Below are 22,929 nucleotides of genomic sequence, written 5' to 3' on the forward strand. Positions count from 1 at the left end.
GGAGCGTGTTTCCTTCCCTTTCCAATTCCCAGGTGGAGTCCTTTGTAGAACTGCTGCAAGCAGGACAGCTGACACCCCAGGACCAACTTAAGGTACTGCCCACTTCAAGAGATGCCCTTGGAGCTGCCAGACAGCTGCTCTGTCTCCCATGGCACAGGCTCTGAAGCCTCGTTTGCTTCAAGACAGACCAGAGAATCCCAGACATCGTGTCTCCTTTTAGAACAAACAGCCCCTGATTAGCTTTCCATGATAATGATCATTATATCACAATAGTCACCATTTATTAAGCAAAGATGCTGGTGTGCCAGGCACTGCGGTAAGCCCTTGATGAACATTATTTCATTTTATCATCATAAAAACCCGGCAAGGCAGTTACAGTCATCACCCCCATTTAACTGGGATGAACTGAAGCCCAGAGGGGCAGCTGGAAGGCCACACAGCCAGTAGACGGCACAGCCCAGACCCAGGCCTGTCTGATTCCCAAGTCCAGGGTCTTAATCGTTGCCCTGCACAGCTTCTCACGGATTATATTGCCTGTCGGCAACCAGGAAAAGGCCTTTTCTTTTTATAATTTTCCTTATTATAAAAGTAATTGCTAAAATTTGAAAACTGGGGGGAAAAGGGAAAGAAACCCCTAATCTAACCATTATTGGCTTATTTCCTTCTGGGCTCTGGTATTTCTAGATAACTATGGTCATATATAAAATTTAGATTTCTGATGCATCAGCCAGGGTCCCAAGAAGGAACAGATGGCGTTCTCAAAGCTGCGTGTTTAGGGATCAGTGAAGGGACTATTAGCTGGGGTGTGGGCAGCAGCCTCAGGGAGCCCGACCAGGGACAGGGAAGCCCAGGGACTAGCACCTGCCCGGAGCAGTTCCCTCCCAGGTCTCTTTCCTCCCACCCTGTGACCTCTAATAGATGTCTCCCCTACACAGGCCCCAGGGGAAACCAGCAGGTCAGGAGCCCAGCTGATGCTCAAGGCGCAGAGCAGGGTTGGGAGAGGAGCTGAGGGAGGGTGAGCAGGGCAAACGCAACACACTTGGTTTGATAGTTTTTACTGTTAATATTATGTTACTAAGTATTATGTTATTATATAGATGTTACACACGTTCTCCAATTACAGAATGTGATATGGATTGTATTATCTCACTGAGTGGATGATCAAGGACCTTGAAAATCAAAGCCATTCTTTTTCTTCCCCCATCTCCTGATTCCCCCATATGCAGGGAGATTGAGAGCTGTTGGAAGATAAAGCTTGACTGGGGGCTGGACTGTAGGTTGTCCTTGGCCTCAGTCTATCGTCAGCATAGGATGAGTGAGATGAGGATGATAAAAAGCCAGGGATAATGAGCCCACCTCCCATAGTTTTAACCTCCCATGAGTTAGCTACTATCATGTTTACTGTGGGGACCTAGCATAATCGTTGGGACCATGAGCTCTGGAGCTAGAGGGCCTGGGTTCATATCCTGACTCTACAACTTGCTCACTCACTGTGTGACCTTCACTGACTTAAGTAATCTCTCTGTGCCGTAGTTTCATCCTGTTTAAATGAAGATGATAAATTACCCCTCTCGTTAGGGTTATGTTGAAGATTAAATGAATAATGCAAAGGGCTTTAGACAGAGCCTCAATGCTCCATAAATGTTAGTTATCATTATCAACAGTATCATGGTGATGATAATACCATCTGTTGTGATAGTCTATAAGGATTTGGGAAAAGAATGACTAATGTTCCAAAATCTGCTGTTTTGAGAATCGAGGATGAGGATCTAAGGTCTCTCAAGTACTAGGTCCTTATGGGGATATAGTGATAGCATATTTGACGCTATGACCATCATGGAACATTGGGTTCTTGTAGGTCTACCCAGGAAGGACTGGTACCCTCTGGGGCTGGTGCCAGTGCTCTAAGCCGTGCCTCTCCCATACCAATCTGATGGCAGGGAGATTGACCAGAGTGAGCGGGCTCCAGAGGGTACCAACCCCAGCCTTCCAGATATTCCGGGGCCCAGAGGCCTCCACAGTCCCAGAGTCCCATGCCCCTCCGCTCCCCCAAAGAGCTGTCTCGTCCACTGTGTCTGCAAGGATGGAGCCCACGGGGGCTGGGCACTCAAGTCTTCCTGGCCTGTCTGGTTTCAGGTCTTCCAGCAGCTAAAGGCTGCCCACGCGGCCCTGGAGGAGGAGTATCTGAAGGCCTGCAGGGAGCAGCACCTGGCCCAGCAGCTTGCCGGCTCCACGGGGACGCCCGGGAGATTTGATCCCGGCAGGTACATGCTGGGGAGAGAGGCCTCCAAGGACAGATGGGTCAGGCCCTGGGTTCCCACCAGGAGGGGGACAGTTTGTCCTCATAATTCACACACTAGGGGAACAGGGAGAAATCCTATCCCAATTAACAACATGTCCAGATGGGAGATACTGGAAGGCTGAGATTTGTGTCCTTTTTGAACTCCCTTCAATGAGAAGTGACCTTGGAGATAAGAGTTAAAGCCCCTCATTGGACAATGGGGAAACTGAGGCCAGAGGGGGAAGGGATTTACTCAAGCTCCTGCAGCCAGATGGAGGCAGAAGGGGACTCAGGCTGAGGCCTCCTTATTCCCAGTGGCGTCCACTTTCACCTTGTTGATTTTGCTCTCCACATAATCTAAATTATGATGTCAGATGCACTCTCCATGGGCACCTCTGGGGCCTCTGCTCTGAAGCACAGCCTCCCAGACCTGCCTGATGTTTCCTCGTTCCAGGGAGCTGGAGGCAGAGATATTCCAGCTGGGAGTTCGCCTGGATGAGCTGAAGGGCCACATAGACCAGAGCCAGCAGGAGCCTGAGCCAGCAGGGTCAGACTCGGCTCTGGACAGCTCCCCAGCCGTGCCCTCCCCCCACCAGCCAACGGGCCTGCCCTCTCCTTTGGAACAAGCCCCCACGCCAGCCATCCAGACCCTCTGCACTGAGGTACCTCTTTGCCCAGCCATATTGGACTCTTCCTTCGTTCACTGTTTTCTCCATTCATTAACTTCTTCATGACATATCTGAGAAGTTTGTACCATATGCCAAGACTCATGACACATGGTGGGAATTCAGTAGAAAACAACTGAAATAATAGGTGACCTGTACCCTCCTGGAGTTTTCTGTCTAGTTGAACTAGTTACCCAGTTACTTAACTATAATTTTGATCAGTGCTCTGAAGGAGAATTATGAGGTTCTACGAGAGTAGATAACAGGGTAACATATCTGAGTTTAGGGGGTCAGAGAAACTTTCCTTGAGGAAGTAATGTTTAAATGAGATCTGAGGGTGAGTAGGAATTACTAGGTGCAGAAAAGCCATCTGGCAGGAAAAACAGCCTGTGCAAAGGCCCTGTGGTTAGAGTATGGACCCTGAGGGGGGCAGTTGTCTAAGAGGCAGGGGAGACAGGCAGGGGAGGGGAGGAGGCTGGGGAGGCAGGCAGGGGCCTCAGGATGTAGGTGAGTGGGTCACATCAAGGGGATGGTCTTAAACTCTGCTGGGTTTTTCAGCAGGAGAAGATGCCAGAGGATTTGCAGGTAGGTCAGAAGCGGGGAGGTGGCGGGGCAGATGGAGAGACGTGCATGGACTTGAGAGAGGTTTGGAAGGTACATTTGCTGGACTTGGATTGGTGATGAGAGGAAAGGAGCAAACGATGACCTCCAGGCTTCTAGCTTTTAGTCCTGGGTGGATTTGGGGACTATTCACAGAGGTGGCGACACTAGAGAAGGGCTGTACATGGAAGGGGCTTTGTAGAATTCTCTCTAGCCCATGTCACAACCCCATGAGAGACAATCATCTCGAGTGCATCATCTTGAGGGCCTCCGCTGCTCCCATGGTGAAGGTGTTTTGAGGGGCTGGGTGTCCATGTTGGAATGGAAATCTGGGTTCAAACCTAGGCTCTGCCCCTCACTTCTGTGTGACTTTAGGCAAATCATTTGAGCCCCAGTTACCTGTCTGTGAAATGGGTTGTAATAACCTAGGTACTGGTGGGATTGTTGTGAAGTGATGTCTGTACAGTGCCTGGCACGTAGCAGGGGCTCAGTCAATGGCAGTCAGTATCAAAGATCACATGATCCAGTCCCTACTTTTGCACACATGAAAGTATGATAGGTTAGTGAACCTAACCTATTTCTTACTCTTTGGCACCCAGCATGAGCCTGGCATAAGGTGGGTCCTTAAAAAGTGGTCTTAGGTGTCTGCTGAATCTCTGCCCCTCCTCCTTTCTGGCCCCAGCTCGACGCCATCAACATTGGCCCCCACCCATTGCACGTGAACTTGGATCTGAGCGCTACCAGCAATGAAGTAGAGGACAGGCCGCTCGGCCTCCCGACCCCGCTCAGGCACAAGGAGCTGCGGGTGGAGCAGGATTTCCACGGCCTCCTAGAGCGGTAAGTGCCCACCAGCAGTGAGGCCTGGGTGGTGGGTCCAGTGGTGGGATCTTGCTGGCCCTGCTGGGCAGAAGTCACTCTCCTCTGTGTTCTTCTGCAGGTACCTCAGTGTGAAGTCTCTCCCAGAAGCCCTGAGGCTGGAGGAGGAGGAGGGGAAGGGGCAGGGCCACACCCTGGAAGTTGAGGGGCCGGCTTCAGCGCCAGGAAAAGCAGCGGCCACCAGGCTCCCCACCAGACAGCCCCCAGCACAGGCTGAGAGAAGTCACGGGGGCCCCCTCGAGTATGTCAGTGAGCCTTCCCCACTTGTCCCACACCAGCTCAGAAACCGCAGGGGTGGAAATTGTCATAGTGAGCTAGACAGCCCCTTACAGTTTAGAAACGGCCTTCCTGACATGTAACTCAGTGTCTCTCTAAAACGTGCAACATATACCATTGATAGCATCTGAAATGATTTTGGGTGTTGTGGGACGAGGTTTCTGGTAGGACAGATGCAGCATTAAATAACATTACTCTCCTTCTCAGTCTCAGACATTCCATGTACATCAAGGAGAAATCTCAGTTAGGGCTATTATGTCTTCATAATTGTCTTCTCTCTTGATCTTCCTTTAAAAAGAGAGAAAGAGAGAGAGAAAACAAGCAGGCCTCAGGCCCAGAGCCTTTACTAGGCAACAGGATCTATCTAGACTACGATAATATTGTTTTCATGTTCCTTGTATTTATTTGCAAAGTTAGTTTCTGTTTGTAACACGAAATACTGGTCTTCTGTTTATAACAGTGACATAAAGTCTTTTTGAGTAGATTGAAGTTGAAATGGCTGGAAGAGCGAAGATGGAAGGCAATTCCAGAAGCCTGGGAAAGGATGCTTTAGCGCATCTCTTTCCACACTATTTCTGCTGCAGTGTATAGGGTGGGTTTTGTAGGCATCCCCATTTTACAGTTGAGAAAAGTGAGGTTCAGAGAGGGGAGGTGCCTTGCCCAAGGTCACCCAGCGAGAGGGTGGCAGAACCAGGGTGGGCACGCAGGGGTTCCTGACTCCAGAGCTTGTGCCCTAGACTGTGTGGCTACCGAGACAGGGCTGCCCAGCCCATGCCAGGGCTCAGGGCCAGTGTGCCTCTCCTTCCCTGCCAGGGAAACCGTGGAGCAGATGGCATCTGTGAAGCCAGCAGACTTCCACGCATCCGTGGCCAGAGACAGGCACCTGCAGGGCCTGGACAAAGCTGAGGCAGCTCCTTCAGGCCCAAGCAGGCCCCCCCCAACTCAGGGCACCAAGTCTGCAGAGTCCCACCAGAGCAGTCTGACCAGCCTAGAGGGAAGTGGCATCTCTGAGCGCCTTCCACCGAAGTCTCTGTGCCAAGCTGGCGGGCCCCACCTGGAGGTATGCGTCTGCACGGGGCATGGGCTCAGAGCCTCAGGGCCATTCCCTGCATCTCCTGGAGCCTCCTGCCTCCAGGCCTTTGCTCAGAATGCCTGCTGCTTCCGCCCCTGCCACTCACAATCCTGCCCAACATTCAGGGCTTATGCCGTAGCTCCCCACACCCCCGTCCCTCTGCCAGGAGCTCCTCTTTCTCCTCTGAGAGCTTGTGATTTGCAGGAATCACAAATCACTGTGGAAATATGACTTATGTGATGGATCCTCCCATAGAAAAACACATACGTATGCATGTGTACACACACACACACACACACACACACACACCCCTGTAGTCCTAATGAGCCCATGGTAAGGAGTCTGTACTCGACCATGAACTCATTGAGGGCAGGCACCCGTGTCTCTCTGTTGGCCATCTTTGCACCTTGCATTAGATGCAGTGTGTCGGAGGTGTGCATATTTGATCAAGTTTATTTTCCCAATTCATCAGGCCCAGGCGTTTCTGCAGTCAGGTAGGACCATGGTGTTCCAGGCCCAGCCCGGAAGCCGTGTGGACATGAGAATCCCATTCCCGCCACAGGACGTTTCTCCTCCTCTTTCTATTCTCAACTCAGGATATCTCTCAGTATCTCTCCCAAGGGCCCTGGCTCCCACTCCTCAGGGAAGCGGGACTTGCTCAGGGTCTTCTCGGGGCATGGAGTCCCTGAGGTTGGCTGGGTGCTCGTGCTGCAGGACCCTCACACCCTGGGTCCGGCTGTTGGGAGCTGGGCCAGCCTCCCTGTCTGTGAGCCTCTGGAATGTAAGGCCCAGGCCAGGACTTGGGAAGGGTTTCCCAGTGTGCCTCAAGCACATTTCTCAGATTTAAAGGGACACTGTCTCTTTCAGGAGCCCTGGATGGCATCCCCCGAGACAGACAGTGGCTTTGTGGGCTCAGAAACCAGCAGAGTGTCGCCCCTCACTCAGACCCCAGAGCACCGGCTCTGCCAAATCAGGTATCCTGGGGACCCCATCAGTGTCACACACCTGGGATAGCCTGAGAATCAGAGTGCCTGTGAGCTCAGAACAGGGACAGATGGCCTGGGCGTTCTCAGAGCCCACACTTCATCCCCCCAAGGATGGTTCATTTCCCCCATCTTATTGATAGAGGGGAACTAAGGTTCAGAAAGGGAAAGTGACTTGCCCAGTGTCACTCCGCCAATCATCGACAGACTGGGAAATAAATATTTGTTGAGCAAATGGACGATGAAATGGTGAATGAATAAGGTCTGTAGGGAGGGTGGCATGACAGAGCCACAAGGTGGAGTGATAGTCTCCAAAGCTGGATGCAGGCCCCTCGGGCTACCCAGGGCTGCCTGGGAAGGAAGGAATACAAATTTTATTTCTTTGTATATTATCTAAAAACTAAGTTGAGCTTTATAATTTTGTGTGAGTAGGCAGATGTACAGTTCTGCGGTTTATAAAGAAAATGCACGTATAATGGGGGTGCATCCTCAGAAATACTGTACTGCCAGGGGTGCCAAGTCCCAAAGGTCAGGAGTTCATGGTTTAGCATGTGGAGGGTCTCGGTGGCTGTGGCCTCCTTCTGTGTGACCTCAACGTGTCTCTCCCTCCATGGTCTCCCAGCACCCGAGGGACATTCGCCCAGTCTTTCACTCCGTCTGTGCCCCGAGATGCAACCTCCCACCGCCAGACCAGGGGTCTTCCGGTACCCAGAAGAGCCTCTGAGCCCATCATACCCAGGAGCCGAGCCCAGAGGCCCCCACCTGGTCAGGACAGTCCTCTCGGGCAGAGGGCACCCAGCTTCTGCCTGGAGCGGGCACTGGCGGCTGCGATGGGTGAGTGGATGCATCTGGGTTGGCCAGAACCTGGGGGTGGCTGGATTGCATGGGTTAAAAAAATCAAATCAATAAGAAAACTTGCATTACCCTTTAGATGCAAAATATCATACAGGTTCATTGTAGGAAAATTTGAAATTTCAGGTAAGGTGGACAAAAGGGGACAAAAGGGAACAAAAGAAAAAATAATAAGCTAAAAACCATCACTGCTGACATTTTGGTGTAGAACCTGTGAGCTGTTTTCTTTGTCAATGTGTGTGTGTTTATTTACAAATACTTAAAACGGAAATGGGATATTATACATGAATGTTTAATAACCTCCTTTTTTTTTTTTTTTGGCTGCATCGGATCTTAGTTGCAGCACACAGCGTCTTCGTTGCGGCGTGGGCTTCTCTCTAGTTGTGACGTGCGGGTTTTCTCTCTCTAGTTGTGGTGCGCGGGTTCCAGAGCGCGTGAGCTCTGTAGTTGGCGGCACGTGGGCTGTCTCATTGAGGCGCACGAACTCAGTAGTTGTGGCGCGCAGGCTTAGTTGCCCTGTGGCATGTGGGATCTTAGTTCCCCGACCAGGGCTCGAACCCACGTCCCTGCACTGGAAGGTGGATTCTTTACCACTGGACCACCAGGGAAGTCCCAATAACCTCCTTTTTTTCACTGAACACCGTGTCATGAACACTGTGTCTATAAAATCCGTGATTTCATTTTTTACCTTTAAAAAATGCATGTGAACTTTTTATTGAAATAAAACATACAGGAAAGAATATAAATTGATGAATTTTCTCGAAGTGACCACAGACCAAGAAACTCAACACGATTAGAAGCCCAGACCCCCCTCAAGCCCTTCCCAGTCACTCCCACACTTCCCAAAGGTAACCACTGTTCTCAGATTAGCTTTGCCTCTTAAGGTTCACCATTTAAAAATTTTAAATTAAACTTTAGTTAAAAGTTTAATTAATTAAAGAGTCACATGCAGTTGTAGGAAATAATACACAGAGATCCTTCCCCCAGTTTTTCCCAATAATAATATCTTGCAAAACCATAGAGCAATGTCACAACCAGATATTGACATGGATTCAGTCAAGACAGAACATTTCCACCGTCTCAGGGTCCCTCATGTTGCCCTTTTATAGACACAATCACCCCCTCCTTAACTTCTGGTAACCACTAATCTGTTCTCCATTTCTGTAATTTTGTCATTTCAAGAATGTTATAGAAATGGAATCGTATAATATGTAACCTTTTGGGATTGGCTTCTTTTTCACTTAGCATACTTTTCTGGAGATTCATCTAGATTGTTCCATGAATCAATAGTTTGTTCCTTTATATATTGCTGATTAGTCTTCCAAGGGCTCATTGTTTTAATGCGTGGGCCAGATGAGTGGTTTGTAACCTCTGGTCACCCATCCCTTTGAGAGGCTAGTTAAAGTTTTGAATGCTCCCCCAAGAAACGTGCACACAGGCAAAGGTGTGACTAATTTCAGAGGGAGGTGGAGGCTCCGAAGCCAGTCACAGAGTCTGGGGGCCCTCTTGGAGGAGCAGGGGGCTCTTTGCAGGGGGAGGGCCCTGGAGACTTGGATCTGATGCCGAAATGGTGGATGGCGGAGGGAAATCTAGTTATAAACAGCTCTGCAGGCCCGCTTTGCTCCCAGCAAAAACCACACCTTCTTCCTGTTTTGAGGGTCATCGACCTCAAGAGGAGCTTCATTCGTGACCTCAGCCGGGCCCCATCTCTTCACCCCCACCACCCTTCCACCCGCACAGGTTCTCACTTCAAGGGTCCTCTCTGTGTGAACTCACTCTGGCCCCTTTCTGCCTCCCTAGTGGTCCCTGGCTCAGAGTTCAAGGGGCGAAAGCAGCTTTCTGAGCAGCTCCCCCACGGCGCGACAATCAGCCCACCCCCGACCCCGGCCCCTGCCGCTGCCTCTCCACCCCATGGGCCCGCAGAGACCACCTCCACCTTCCTCCGCACCAGGACGGGGCGAGAGTAAGTTGCATACTTGGGCGCCGCGGATTCAAGCTCATCATAGAGACAGGAGGGTGATGCCCACGGGAAGCACGGGCTTTCTAGGGTCTCCATCGAGTGGCGGCTGTGCTGAGGCCAGACGGACCCAGGCATCCTGCCTCCCAGCTCAGGGCTGCTCCTGTGGGACGTCATTGATCTAGATTCTGAGGACACTTCTCCAGCCGGTGGGAAATGACCTAGAGGTTCACCTTGCTGGTGCTAAGACCCCTCTGCCTGTCTCCTAACATTTCCCTTCCAAGACAGGTCTGCACTTCCCAGGGGTGTGTTTTCTGCAGTTTACGCATTCATTGTATGAAATGAGAAGGGACAGTTTTTTCAATGTTTTCTTTTTAATCCAAGTGCAGTTTTTCTACTGAGAAAGTTTTCTCCTCGCTTCATTAAACAGAAATGGGAAAAGAGGTTAGTCAGTCCTCTTACTTCTCTTCTGAGTAGCTTTTGGCCAATAATCAATCACAGGCCTTTGTTGGGTTGGGGTGTTGGCTTCCAGGCCTGAGTTTAGTAAGTTCACTCCTGCAGTCTCCTCTGATAATCTGCAAGGGAATGAGAGGCTTATTTACCTACAGTATGCCAGCCCCTGGGAATACAATAGTGGGCAAGACAGTCCTTGAGCTCGTAAGGCTCACCATCTTGTAGGATGGACCAAGAAGCAGGTGGTTGCACCCCCAGTGTGATGGCACAGGGCTGAAGGACTGTGGGAGCACAGAGAAGGGGCATCTACCCCAGTCAGAGGCTTCAGGGAGGGCTTCCTGGAGGAAGTGGTATCTCAGCTGAGACTGGAAGGAAGAGAGAGGGCAGAATATCCCAGCAGAGGGAACAACATGTGCAAAGGCCTAGAGGTGAGAGAGTGCCTGACACCTTTTAGGCACCAAGTGCTTATTATAGCCGGATCCTCGAGTATGAGGTGGGGTGTTAAACAACAAAAGCAGAGAGGAAGACAGGGAGACCTGGGGGAGATCTCAGAGGGCCTCAAACACACTTGGTTAGAAGTTTGGATGATGGCTCTGCTCAGAAAAGGTGCTCACTGAATATTCATGAATGTAGAAAGTCTCATCTAAGGACAATGAGGGAGGCTTTAAGCCAGGGAGAGGTGTGGTTGGGTTTACGTTTTAGAAAGAATTCTCTGACCACTGTGAGGGTGAGAATAGAGGCCAGGGGATTGCTAAGAAGGCTGCCGCACCCAAGAGAGAGGTTATGGGGCCAGCGGGGAGGGAAGGGAGGTGCATTTGAAAAGAGATAATTAGGCATTGGGCCCACAGGACTTGGGAGTTGGTTAACTTTTGGGGTGTTCAGGGAAAGAGAAAGGTTTAGAATGACTCAGATTGCTGGCTGGCCAACCAGTTGGATGCTGATGCGGAGGTGGGGAACCTAGGAAGGGGAAGTAAAATTGCAGGGAAAGATGACTTTTAAGTGCCAGCTGGCACTCAGTCACTAAAGGATTAGGTCAGGAAGACCAAGATCCTGATAGAAACAAGCCAGAGAGGACAAGTGACGCCTAAGGGGGTGTTCCAAACCCCAGGCTCTCGTTTAGCGGCCTTTGGCCTGGACAGGGAGCCAGAGCCGCCCCAGTCCTGCACCCATCACGGGACCTCAGCCCTGCCTTTCAGGGGTTAACTGGTGACCGGAGTTATCACTCTCCTGCAGCCACCACCCTCATGGTTTGCCTTGGAAACCCCAACAAGCGTTGCCCTGGGAATTGCCAGGGGAACCAACTGCCCTTAGACGCACACAGCGCCAGGCCATAGCCAGAGGGAGGTCTCCCGCCTCCTCTGTGCACCCATCTGAGAGCTGATGTCTGCTGAAGGTGGCACCACGAGACACTCCCCCAAGAGTCCAGGGGCCACCAGGCAAGAACTAACCCTGAGGGGAGCCCTCACCCCGGAGGCTGGTCCGAATAGTAGACGTAGAGCCTGCATCAGCCTGGAGGACGGCCGTGCCCAGCCCGGACTCTGATGCCCCGTGTGTAGGGGGGTTTGTGTGTAGCAGTGTCTGGGTGGAATTGGCTGCTGCAGTGCCAGCGACACCCTCAGAATGAGACCCTAGAGATTCAGGGACCGATCGGGGAGAAATGCAAACAGGATTTACTCCCAAGATGCTAGTGGCTCATGAGATACCTTGCCAATCACAGGTTGGGCTGTGTTTGGTGGCTTCCCCAGGATGACAGCAGCCTTGCATGTGGCACCCCTGCAGCTTCCAGCCTGCTCACGTTCAGTTGGTGATGGGAAGCACCGTGTGTCTCTTTGTCCCTTCTCCACACACACACATTTACTCTGCTCCCTCTTGGAGCCTGGAGGCCAGCTCAGTGACATTCTCTGAGCATCTATGAGGTCTCAGGGGTTGTGAGATGGGGAGGCCCGCTCCTTGCCTGCTAGGGGCTCACTGTCTGGTTGAGGAGACAGATAAACAAGCATCTTCCACCAGGAGCAGGGAGATGGGCTTGAACAACGTAGGAAATGTTTGGGGGAACCCAGGAGGGGCTGCTGAGCAAGGGCGGGAAGGAACCAGGCCTGGACAGATAGTTAGGGTTTCTACAGACAGAGGTTGAGGAAGGAGAGGTCAGCCCGAGGGCTGAGGCAGGTCAGAATTGAAATTTTAACATGCACCTTGAGCCAATGCCCTCTCTACTCTGCATCCTCATCTCTATCTTGAGAATTTGTCACTGGTGTTTCAGAATAGTTACTCAGAGGCCCTGCATGCTAGGTTGGGTAAACCTCAAAGAAGGTTCTGCTTTGCTCACCAAATGTGCAGGGAGGGACATGAACTCAGAGGGGTGTCACGATATGTAGCAAGAAAAGCGGACACGGGGAAGTTCGAGAATCCACTGACAGCAGAGTTGGACGGTGCCTGCTGGAAAAGGACAAAGACCCGGCATCCAGGCAGCACTCTGGTGGCGGCTGCAGCTATGTTCACTGTACATCTGTTCTTTCTCCTGTCCCACCCCCCGACCCCAGCCAGGCCATCCGTGAGCTGCAAGAAGAGGTATCCCGGCTCCGTCTCCGGCTGGAGGACAGCCTGCACCAGCACCCCCAGGGCAGCCCGAAGCGCCCAGCGTCCAACTTCGACCACCCTGCCCGGGCCCGGGCCCGGGACCGGGACCAGCCAGCTGATTCCTCAGCCACTTGGGGCTCCCATTATGGCAGGTAGGTGAACCCCAAACTCCCGCCCCTGTGCCCTGGTGGGAGCTGCAGAAGGTAGAGTTGGCCAACCTCTGGCTCTCCCCAGACATGTGGACTCAGGCACAGCCACACCCCTCTCTCGCTTATTCACTCATTCATTCACTCTTACATTTTTTTTTTACCATGTGATATTTGATACATAGAAGAATATATTAAACATATGTATTAATAATAAAGCATGATACAGTGAATATCCCTGAACTCACCACCCAAGTGAAGAGCTAGAACATTTTCAGGACGCTCACCCTCTCACCCACTCACTCAGCAGCTATTCACTTATGATGACTTATAAAATCATCTTTAACTAACTAACTTCCGAGTGTTTCTATTGGAGGGCACTACGTTAACGTTTTTAACGGACGTTGTCTCATCAATCCTTCCAACCACCCTCTGAAGTCATTGCTCCTATTATCCGCATTTGACAGATGAGGAAACTGAGGGGCAGAGAGGCTCAGAGCCATTTTCTATGAGTCTGACTCCAGAGTCTTTGGTTTTGACATTCGTATTCTCCTCTTTCCTTATGTTATAAGCGTTTCTGTGGGTTGGGCTTCTCACTGATCATCTTTAAAGGCTGCATGAAACCTCATCCAGTGACATCATCTCTCTCTCTCTCCCTTTTGCTAGTAAATCCACAGAGAGATTGTCTGGTGAGCCTGGGGGTGCAGAGCAAGCAGTCCCCGCAGGAAGGAGGCAAGCCAGGTCCTCCTTGGTGCCTCGGGAGGTGCCTCGACTGTCCCTGAGTAAGTGACCACCCGCCTGGACTGATTTTTGGAGGCCACAGTCTGGGCATGCTGGCTAAGTGGTCAGGGACCACAGCAACAGCCCTAGAGGAAACTTGGAGAAGGTTTCGGGTGTCTTTTTTAGGTAGTTGTAGTGCTCTGAAATACCATGTACTTCTAATGACAGCAACAGTGTGCTATGCACGTACTATGAGCTGCGGTTTCCGTAAGGGCTTTGTGTATGTGTATCGTCTTGCTTCATCTTCACTGCAAGATGGGTCGTATTAACCACGTTCTGCAGATCAGGACACCAAAGCCCGGAAGCACAAGGGACTTGCCTGAAGGAATATGGCTCTGGAATCGGTGGCCCCAGCTCACTCCTTTCTAGCTGTGTGGCCTTGGCCAGGTTGTTTACCTGCCCTGCGCAGTTAAAAGGACAGCTAACAGTGCAGTGATAATAGCGTCCGCTCCTGGGGTTGCCGTGAGGGTACGTGACATGAAGCACGCCAAGCACTTAGCACAAGGTCAGGGGTCCGGATGTGTCAGCTGTGATTACTAAGGGGCAGAGCTGGGTTTAAAATCTAAGCCTGCCCCAGAGCCTGAACTCGTGATCTACCCACTCCCTAAACTATGTGACCCCACCCCCACCCCCTCCCCCTCTGATGCCCCTCTTTCCACCTCAGGTTCCGAATCTGAGCCAACCTCCCCCAGGCTGTTCTCTGAGAGGGGCAAGACCACCGAGGACAATTCACAGGCAGCTCTGGATAGAAGGAGAGGAGTGGGTAGCACCGGTCGGCCAGACAGGGTCACCTTCCGGGGCCAATACACAGGTGGGCCAGGAGGGGGCGCTGGGTGGGCATGGTCCCCAGGGTGGTCTCTGTCCTGAGAAGGCTCTTCCATTTAGCCAGTGGGCCATTGAAATACTATCATTTTTTATGAGTTGTGTGATACAAAAACATCAGGGAGTATTGTCTCTTTGAATCTGGGTGCGTTTGTTTATTCATTCATTCAGCCAACAGTTTCTGAGACCTCCCCTTTGTCGGGGCCCAAGCTTGGTTCTGGGGAAGCCCATTCAGTTGGTCATTCATGAAGCGGTTTAGGGAGAGCTTGATGTTTGCAGGACCTGGGTGACAAGGTGAACACGGAATCACTCCTGGACTGCCTTAAGGTTCTGATTCCCCAGGGGGCCCCGTGTCTCACGGGCTGGGTACCCGGCACATAGTAAGGCTTGAGGTGACACATAGTAGGATTTCAGAGTGCTTAACATTAAAACAAATACGGATACGGCTCCTACTTTCATGAATCTGACTGCATAGCAGAGAAGACCAGTAACAAATAAGCAATTATAGTAAATGTGTGAATTATATAGTAAGTAAATTATAGACGTGGCTCTCACCCATACCTCACTGGGAGGGAGGGCTGTTAACCTCAGATACGGAAGGCTGAGTGATGCAGAGAAGGCAGGAAATGAGATACAATGTCTCCCAACAGAACAGATAGAAGCCAAGGGTTAGAAGTGAAAGCAGCAGCGAGTCCAGGGGCCCCAATGCAACACACACAGAGTATAAAGTGGGGACCCTGCACGGCAGAGGAGAGAGAAAAAGTAATTAATCAGGCAACATTCTGAAGGTCTTATTTGAGACTCAGGGATGGACGAGGCAGGGGATGGCAGGGCTGGGTGCAGACCCAAGACCCTGTCCAACCTTCTGGTAACCTTGAGCACTTGACATCTGCCAGGCGCGGGGCAGGATACCTCACAGATATGACCCCATTCAGTCCTCCGAACAAGCCTATGAAACCCACAGTATGACTATCCCTATTTTCCAGCTGCTTGGAGCACAGAGAAAACACCACTGACTCCATGCCCAAGCCATTCTAATCCTAACCAGCAAGCCGGGGTATGGGGGAGTAGCATCACACTTTGTCATTGCTTATCATGTCTTCCTGGCCTGCTTTCCAATCCTGACTGAGCTTGCGTTTGTTGGTTGCTTCTGTATATCAAGAACTAGGCAGCTGGTCCCTAAATAGGATCTGAGATGAAACAGGAGTCTGGAGAGAGCTTACAATAAACAGACAAATAAATGTGTTTTTATGTAAATGTGTATATGTACATGCACACTTATATAGCTACATATTTATGCACATATATCACATGTGTGTGCACGTGTGTGTGTGTGCATGAGAAAAAGATTGAGAGGGAGACTGTTAAACCATTTGGAGGAAGAGGAGAGATATCCTTATTCTAAATCGTCCCCAATTCTGCATCCACTCCCAGCTGACACTGACTGTTCTGGTTTCTTCCCCAGGCCAGGAGTATCATGTTCTGACCCCCAAGACTGTCCCAAGAGGCAGTGGCCCAGTCTCCTGTCCCCACTGCCGACCCGCTAGGACAGACGATCCAGGTAGGGGATGGTACCTGGAGAAGCGGCCAAGGCTGTGAGGCTGCAGCTTCTTGCCCTTGGCCTTGGGGGTGCAGTTGGGCCAGACATGGGCCACCCTGAGCTCTGCGCGGGTCAAGATACAGACAAGGGAAAGAGATTTTTTTTCTGGTCTTTTTAGCCCTCCCAGGGAGTCCTGCCCTCACATCTATTCCTCCAGGTGCTTTGCCTGAAGCCACTCTCCTTCACCTTGACATAGAGAAGCCATGAACATGATTCCAGAAGGTCCTGATGGCGGGGAGGGGTGCAAGCAGCAGGGGGGCTGGCAACATTGATTGTCTTATCTCCCCTCTGTCCTCCCTCCACTCCTCACCCTTTCCCCCAAACCCAAGAGTTTAGGGGAAGAGTAGTGGGGAGAGAAGTGGCCTGAGAATATGGACACCATGTTTCTAGTCCCAGTTCTGCCACTGACACGCTGTGTGACATTAGGCAAGTTCCTTAACATCTCTGAGCCTCAGGCTCCGCATCCATAATGAAAGGTTTGGAGATGGTCTCTGAGGCCCTTTCAAGCAATGATGATGATAATGATGGAGCTGTCATTTATTGAGCCGTTACTATATACAGGGCAACGTGCTAAGGGTTGTACAAACAGTAATCCTCACAACCCTGTGAAGTAGGTTTTGCACATTTTATTACTATGCCCATTATATGAGTGAAGAAACTGAGGCTCAGAGAAGTTAAGTAACTTGCCCAAGGGCACACAACTTACAAGTGGTAGAGCCAGGATTTGAACCCAGGTCTTTGTGACTCTAAAGCCCTGGCTCTTCACCACTATATTGCTGCGCCTTTGCTAGAGCCCCAACAAGCCTACCACTCATTCATTTATTCAGCACCTTCCCATACTGGGCCCTGGGCCTTGTCCCTAACAAACTCTCAGCTAAGCAGACAAAACAGAATGGTCAGAACTGGGATGGGGGAGCACAGGGTGGGGCTAGGGAGCAGATAACTCAGCCCGGTGGGTGGTGGGACTCCCCAGAGGGAGTGATGCTGAGCTGAGGCCTGAAGGAGAAGCAGATGGACCCTGGAATTCTCCCAGTTGTGGTGTTGAGGATTTGTACAGGAAGAGAACCAGGATGCCCACTCTCTTCCTGCTCACTAGGCCTCCACTGACTCACCCTGGTGCCCAGGGGCCATTGTGGGCTGGTCCCACCTGGAGAATGGGCCCGTGTCACTGTGGAGGATGACCATAGGTACAAGGGCTCCAGTCGGGAGAACCAGGCTTGAGATCAGACAGAGGACCACTGCTTCCCAGCTCTGAGACTTGGCAAATTATTCCACCTTTTGGAGCCTCAGTTTCCCCATCTGTAAAATGGGGGAGTGATGATGGTAGCTAGACCAGTGGCTTGTTGGATTTGATCAACTAATGCATGAAGACCCTGAGCAGAGGGCCTGGCTCAGGAGATGCCTCTCAATGTCATGGTTACCATCAATATCGCTGTCACCCAGTGGAGGCCGCTTGTCTCCTATGCAGTGGTCCCTCAGGGAAGCTCAGTGCTGCGGGAGGCTTGTGGGGGCCTAGTGACTTAGACATAATCCTCTCCTGACGTCTCTGCCTCCTCTTCCAGGTGATGCTGGCACCAAGGACCCACTGGGACCATCTCACACTGAGACCCAGCGATGTCCCCTGTGTGGTCGAGTTGGGTCCTCCTTCAAGGGGGAGGGCCCAGACTCAGCCAGCTCTGGTAGGGACAGATGCTCCGTCTCTTCCCCCAGCTCCCCTGGATTCCGGTGTGGGCCCCTGGGAGGGGGCATTTAGCCGGGGTGGCCGCTTGCGCAGGCTGGGATGGAGCAAACTGGATGAGAGTTGGCTTCCCCAAAGCGAGGCACTCCCGGCATGGCCGGCCCCGTGTCCAGCTCTAATGGGGCTGGTGGGGCTGGGAGGACCCTCTGTTCTCTGTTAGATCTTCCCAAGTGGTGAGACTGTGTCTCTCTGGTGTCCCTCCCCGACAGCACCAGAAATGGCCGCCACCAGGAGAAACGCATCTTCTACCTCCAGCCCCAAACAAAGGAGCAAGCGGGCAGGGTCGCCACCCGGGCCGCCTCCTGCACTGTGGTATCTGGCTGCCGCGCCCTCAGCACCAGCCCCTCCTGCCTTTGCCTACGTCTCCTCGGTTCCCCTCATGCCTTATCCATCAGCCACTGTGTAAGAACCTTCTGTTCCAACCCTCCTAGCCTTTCTGTTTGAATCGCTTAATAATTAGCATTCAGACCTGAGTTGGGTAGCTGAGAACTCGGGCACTGAGTAGTCCTGTGTTTCCCCCCTCCAACACTCATGTAGTCACTCAACAAACCCTGAATGCTCCCTGGGCACCAGCGAGAGTGCTTGGCCCTGGGGACCCAACAGTGAAGGAGGCTGGCAGAGGGCCCTGACCTCTTACAGCCTCAGGGGGACCTAGGACCTTAACCATCTTCCATCTCCTTATGGGACTTCTCAGAGAGCAAGTAATATTTTTTCAAAAACTAGGCTTTATTTTTAGAACAGTTTTAGATTTATAGAGAAATGGAACAGATAACACAGAGAGTTCTCCTATACCACCCCCCAAACACAGTTTCTTCTCTTATAAACATCTCACCTTGATATGGTATAGTGCAGTTAGTGAACCATTATTAATACATTGTTATTAACTAAAGTCCATAGTTCATTCAGGTTTCTTAGTTTTTACCTGAAGTCCTTTTTCTGTTCCAGGATTCCCCACCCCCCGCCCCACAAGTTACCACATGCATTTAGTTGTCACATCTCCCAGGCTCCTCCTGGCTGAGACAGTTTCTCAGAGTTTCCTTGTTCCTGATGGCCTTGACAGTTTAGAGGCATACTGGTCAGGTCCACGGCCAGAGGAGCAATCACTTTTTACATGAATTTGGATGTACCATCAGTCAAGACAGAAAAAGCACAGCAGTTGAGGCGGAAATGGTCCAGGTTTTAGAGTCAGAGCTGTACTGGAATCCTGTCTGCCGCTTATTAGTGGTGTGGCCTTGGTAAAGCTACTTCCTCTCTGAGCCTCACTTTCCCCATCTGTTAAATGGAGTCAGAGTCTCAGTCACGTACAGTTGTATGAGGATTAAATGAGGCAGGTGGCAAGAGCCCCAGGACCTGTTTGTGGGGTTCGTAGTGCAGTGCTAGCACATGCTCTTTGCTGAATAAACAGCAGCTTTTGTCATCACAGCAAATGCTTCTGCTGTTAATATTGTCATTAGTAAGAGGGAAAAATGAGGAAAGGTGGCTTCAACATGACGGGATTGTGCAGGAAAAAAAATGCCCGGACCCTGGAATTAGGAGATCTTTCTTCTTCTCCTGACTGTCATCAGCTAGTTCTATGCCTCAGTTTCCCTCACTGTAAAATGACTGGGTCAGGGGTCCCCTTCAGTGGTGTGTTGTCAGAAGCCTGTGTCTGTGAGCAGCAAGAGGACAGAGTTTCCATCAGGGCTGGCGCTTGGCAGGAGCAGAGGCCCAGGCACCATCCAGCTCCATGAGGAGTCCTGCCTACAGCGCGGTTTCTTGCTTTCCTCTCAGCTGAGACCGGGTGGGTCGTCACGGAACCCTCCGCTCCAGCAGTTAAGAGAGGCCATACTGCATGCTCAGGCCTCTGATTCGTTGGACAGGAAAGGGTTTGCCTGGAATTTGGTGGCCCAGGAGAAAGCTCTGAGTGTCCACGGTAGCCATGGGTCTCTACTTCTGAGGCCATTCCAGATCCTTCCAGGCTCAGACCTGTGGGCAGAACTAACCAGGTTGGTGTCCTCAGGCCTGAACACGCCGTGGGGAAGGGGAAAGACCCTGAGCTTTAGTGCCCGACAGACCAGGCCAGCAGTAACCAGATAACCTGGGACAGGTCACTTTGCTCCTGTGCCTCAGTTTTTCCCTCTGTGAAATGGGTTGTGGTGAGGATTAAATGAACTGATGCATAGCAAGCCCATAGTACATAGAAGGTGGCCAGTAACCATAGTGCTTCTAATGCTACTGGAATTGGGGCTGATGCCACCCTGAAGTTTCTCCAGCTGCCCATCAGCAGGACTGAGCATGCTCAGTGGCTGAGGCCAGGAAGCCCTTAGAAAGCTGAACGGGCCTGTGCTGCCGCCTGCTGGCCAGCCACCTTATAGCCTCTGCACCAGAGGCTTTCTAGCCAGTTGTTTGGTTTGGGGGCGTTTCTTGGTTGTTGTTTGTTCTGTTTTGTAGCTTCTGCCCTAGGGGGAGTTTGGGGTAACTTTCAGGCCAAGCTGGTCATCAGAATTATCAGAAGGCAAGGGTGTGTGGGAACCCAGTAGTTACACCAGCTAGTCTGTCCTTAAAGGAGGGAACCGGATTCAAGAAGCCCATTCATTCAGTTCAGATGATACGTATCAGCATCTCCTGGGAGCTCATTAGTTCTGGGTTTAAATCCAGTACTGCTCCCTCCAGCTCTTTGACTCTGGGGGAGTCCTCAGTAGCTGACATTTACAGAGCACTGGGCATACAGAGCTTTTAACCTGAATTTTCCTATTGGATCTACCCTGGGAGGTAGCTAAATATGGCTGTTTTCCATGGAGAAATGGACCCCTTGAAAATGAAGTAGCTTGTTCATGGTCGTGCGGGTGGCCAGGATTTGGGGAGCTTCCTGCATCACTTAGCTTCTCCGAGCTTCACTTTGCTTATCTGTAAAATAAGCATAAAAGTACCTACCGAATAAACAAGACAGTGCTGGTAAAGGACTTATCTCAGAGCCTGGCAAATGGGTCCTGAGAATGAGGATGCCAGCCCCGGGCTAGGCGCTGTGTTTAACTGAGGAACTGCCAAACTGCTTTCCAAAGTAGCGGCACCATTTTACATTCCCACCAGCAGTGTTTGAGGGTTCCGATCTCCCCACATCCTCACAGACACTCATTGCTATCTTTTTGCTTTTAGCAATGAGTGTCTCTGAGGACGCCCAGTGGGTGGGGAGTATGTGAAGTGGCATCTCATGTAGTTTTGATTTGCATTTCCCTGCTGGCTAATGATGTTGAGCATCTTTTCGTGTGCTTGTTGGCCATTTGTACATCTTGTTTGGAGAGACATCTGTTCAGATCTTAGCAAATCCCTTTTTTCACACTGTGCAATAATGCAAATTAGAAAGTGAAGGGTCAGGAATAAGACCAGAGTTTAACAGCGTGCCAAGCAAAACACCAGTGAATGTCTCCGGCCAAGTTCTCCTAAACCCATTCCTGCTCTATTTAGGCAACATGCTTCTTTGTCCCCCTCTTTCCTACACACTTTACTCTACAACACAGGTGCCACGCCCTCTTCTTGCCCAGCATTGGTTTCTTTGAACCCTAACCTTGCCATCCTTGGAGGAATGCAGTAGGCACTTCTTGGAGAAATCTGTGCTTCAGCTCATGGCTCCTCAGCCGGTTTTCCCCAGAACTTTTAAACAACACCGTACATTCCTGCAGGACCAGGCTGGGGGTGATGAGTGGAGCCAGACCCTCTCACTCCTGCAGAATCCTAATTATTATTATCACGTTTCTCCAGCGCTCCACACCTGACAAACAGGGCTCCATACATTACCTCTCTGATGAAGGGGGTTTGCTCCAGAGCCTGGGGTGATCCTGGTCTCCCTGAGACCAGGGTCTCAGACTAGAAGCTCCAAGAAGGCGGCGGGCGGGGTCCGTGTTGTTCATTCACCATGGTAACCTCAGGCACTGAGGCTGGCACATATATGTTCCATAAGCATTTGTTCAATGAACGGGTAGATGAAACGGACCATTTTTTGAGGACTGTTCTGGTTCAGGCACTCCCGTTTACCTTGCTTCACCCCTCTAACACATCCCTCAGCGGGGGTTATTCTTCCCATTTTAGAGGTGAAGAAACTGAGACTCAGAATGTAGGGGCCGAGCTGGGGCTGAGAAGCCCCCAGCCCTCTCCGTGGTCAGTGAACGCCCTCGCCTCTCTCCCCAGGTACTACGCGCCTCCAGCACCTACCTCAGCCCCCTCGGCCCGAGCAGCTGCCGAGTGGCCCCCCACAGCCTCCTCTCGGCCGGCTGGGAGACCCCGGCACTCCATCCAGCTGGACCTGGAGGACCTGGAGGAGCTCAACAAGGCCCTGAGCCGAGCGGTCCAGGCTGCCGAGAGCGTCCGCTCCACCACCAAGCTCATGAGCCGCTCCCTGTCGGCCGACCTGCGCCAAGCCCGCGGCCTGCGGGGCTCCTGCCTCTTCTGACTGCGCTCAAGGCTCAGAGACGCACGGCGGGCAGGGGTGGGCAGTCCCCTGTCGCCCTGGAGGCCCCGCAGACCCTCATGAGGAGGACTCCCTCCGCACCAGCCCTGCCTGCTCAGCCTCCGTGTTTCCAAAACGGAAAGGGTATCAGCTGGTCCTCCAGAGAAGTCACTTCCTAGGGACCAGCCCTGAAGGAGGTGCTGGGACTGAGGCCACCATCTGTCCAGATGCCATCTCTGGGAGGCTCCTGGTCCTGCATTTGTCCATCTCTGGCTAACAATATGTATTTTATATACGGATGGACAGATTTCTTTTTTTCAAACTGAAGCATTTTCCTGGTCTTGGATCTTTCTTAGGAGGCCAGATAAGAAGGGACAGGGCCAGGGTCTCTGGCGAAAACTTGTCCACCACCTGTGACCAGCCACTCCAGAGTAGGTGTCTCTGGGAAGGACATGGCGGGGACCTTTCTCCTGGTGACTGGTGGTCAGTGGGGCACTTTGAGGCCATTGGGATATCTCAGGATGACACACACCCCAGCTTCTCCATGGTTGAGAGGCCTTTCCCATGGGTCTGCTGGGATGGAGACATCCCACGGAGGGCCCAGAAAGCCGTCCACCATGGTCCCCCTCAGTACCTCATCCCGAGACCCCCGGCTCTCCCCTGGGACCCCCATGGAATTGAGCCAGTGGCCAGCTTCCTGCCAGGTCCTTGTCTGTGGCCATGAGGCCAGGCCATCTCCTGCTCCCTGACCTTGTAGCAGCTCAGACTTCAGCTTTTCTGGAATGTGTGTGCATCAGTGATATTTGTATATTTGGGACATTAAAAAAT

General features: G+C 51.7%; 1 protein-coding gene across 1 annotated transcript in view; it reads left to right on the forward strand.

Moving 5' to 3' along the window:
- AKNA (AT-hook transcription factor) overlaps positions 1-22,183 on the forward strand; it is a 42,005-nt gene extending 19,822 nt beyond the window's left edge. The window contains exons 7-22 of the mRNA XM_061201007.1: positions 33-92; positions 2,137-2,264; positions 2,736-2,943; positions 4,229-4,383; positions 4,484-4,663; positions 5,512-5,758; positions 6,638-6,744; positions 7,376-7,587; positions 9,406-9,568; positions 12,556-12,744; positions 13,405-13,520; positions 14,183-14,329; positions 15,806-15,901; positions 17,503-17,619; positions 17,888-18,080; positions 21,843-22,183. Coding sequence (XP_061056990.1) covers positions 33-92; positions 2,137-2,264; positions 2,736-2,943; positions 4,229-4,383; positions 4,484-4,663; positions 5,512-5,758; positions 6,638-6,744; positions 7,376-7,587; positions 9,406-9,568; positions 12,556-12,744; positions 13,405-13,520; positions 14,183-14,329; positions 15,806-15,901; positions 17,503-17,619; positions 17,888-18,080; positions 21,843-22,104 — 2,580 coding nt within the window. The 3' untranslated portion in view covers positions 22,105-22,183. The remainder of the gene's footprint in view (positions 1-32; positions 93-2,136; positions 2,265-2,735; positions 2,944-4,228; positions 4,384-4,483; positions 4,664-5,511; positions 5,759-6,637; positions 6,745-7,375; positions 7,588-9,405; positions 9,569-12,555; positions 12,745-13,404; positions 13,521-14,182; positions 14,330-15,805; positions 15,902-17,502; positions 17,620-17,887; positions 18,081-21,842) is intronic.
- Positions 22,184-22,929: the final 746 nt, after the last annotated feature.

This window comes from Eubalaena glacialis, chromosome 9, assembly GCF_028564815.1.
Source record: "Eubalaena glacialis isolate mEubGla1 chromosome 9, mEubGla1.1.hap2.+ XY, whole genome shotgun sequence".
Lineage (NCBI taxonomy): Eukaryota > Metazoa > Chordata > Mammalia > Artiodactyla > Balaenidae > Eubalaena > Eubalaena glacialis.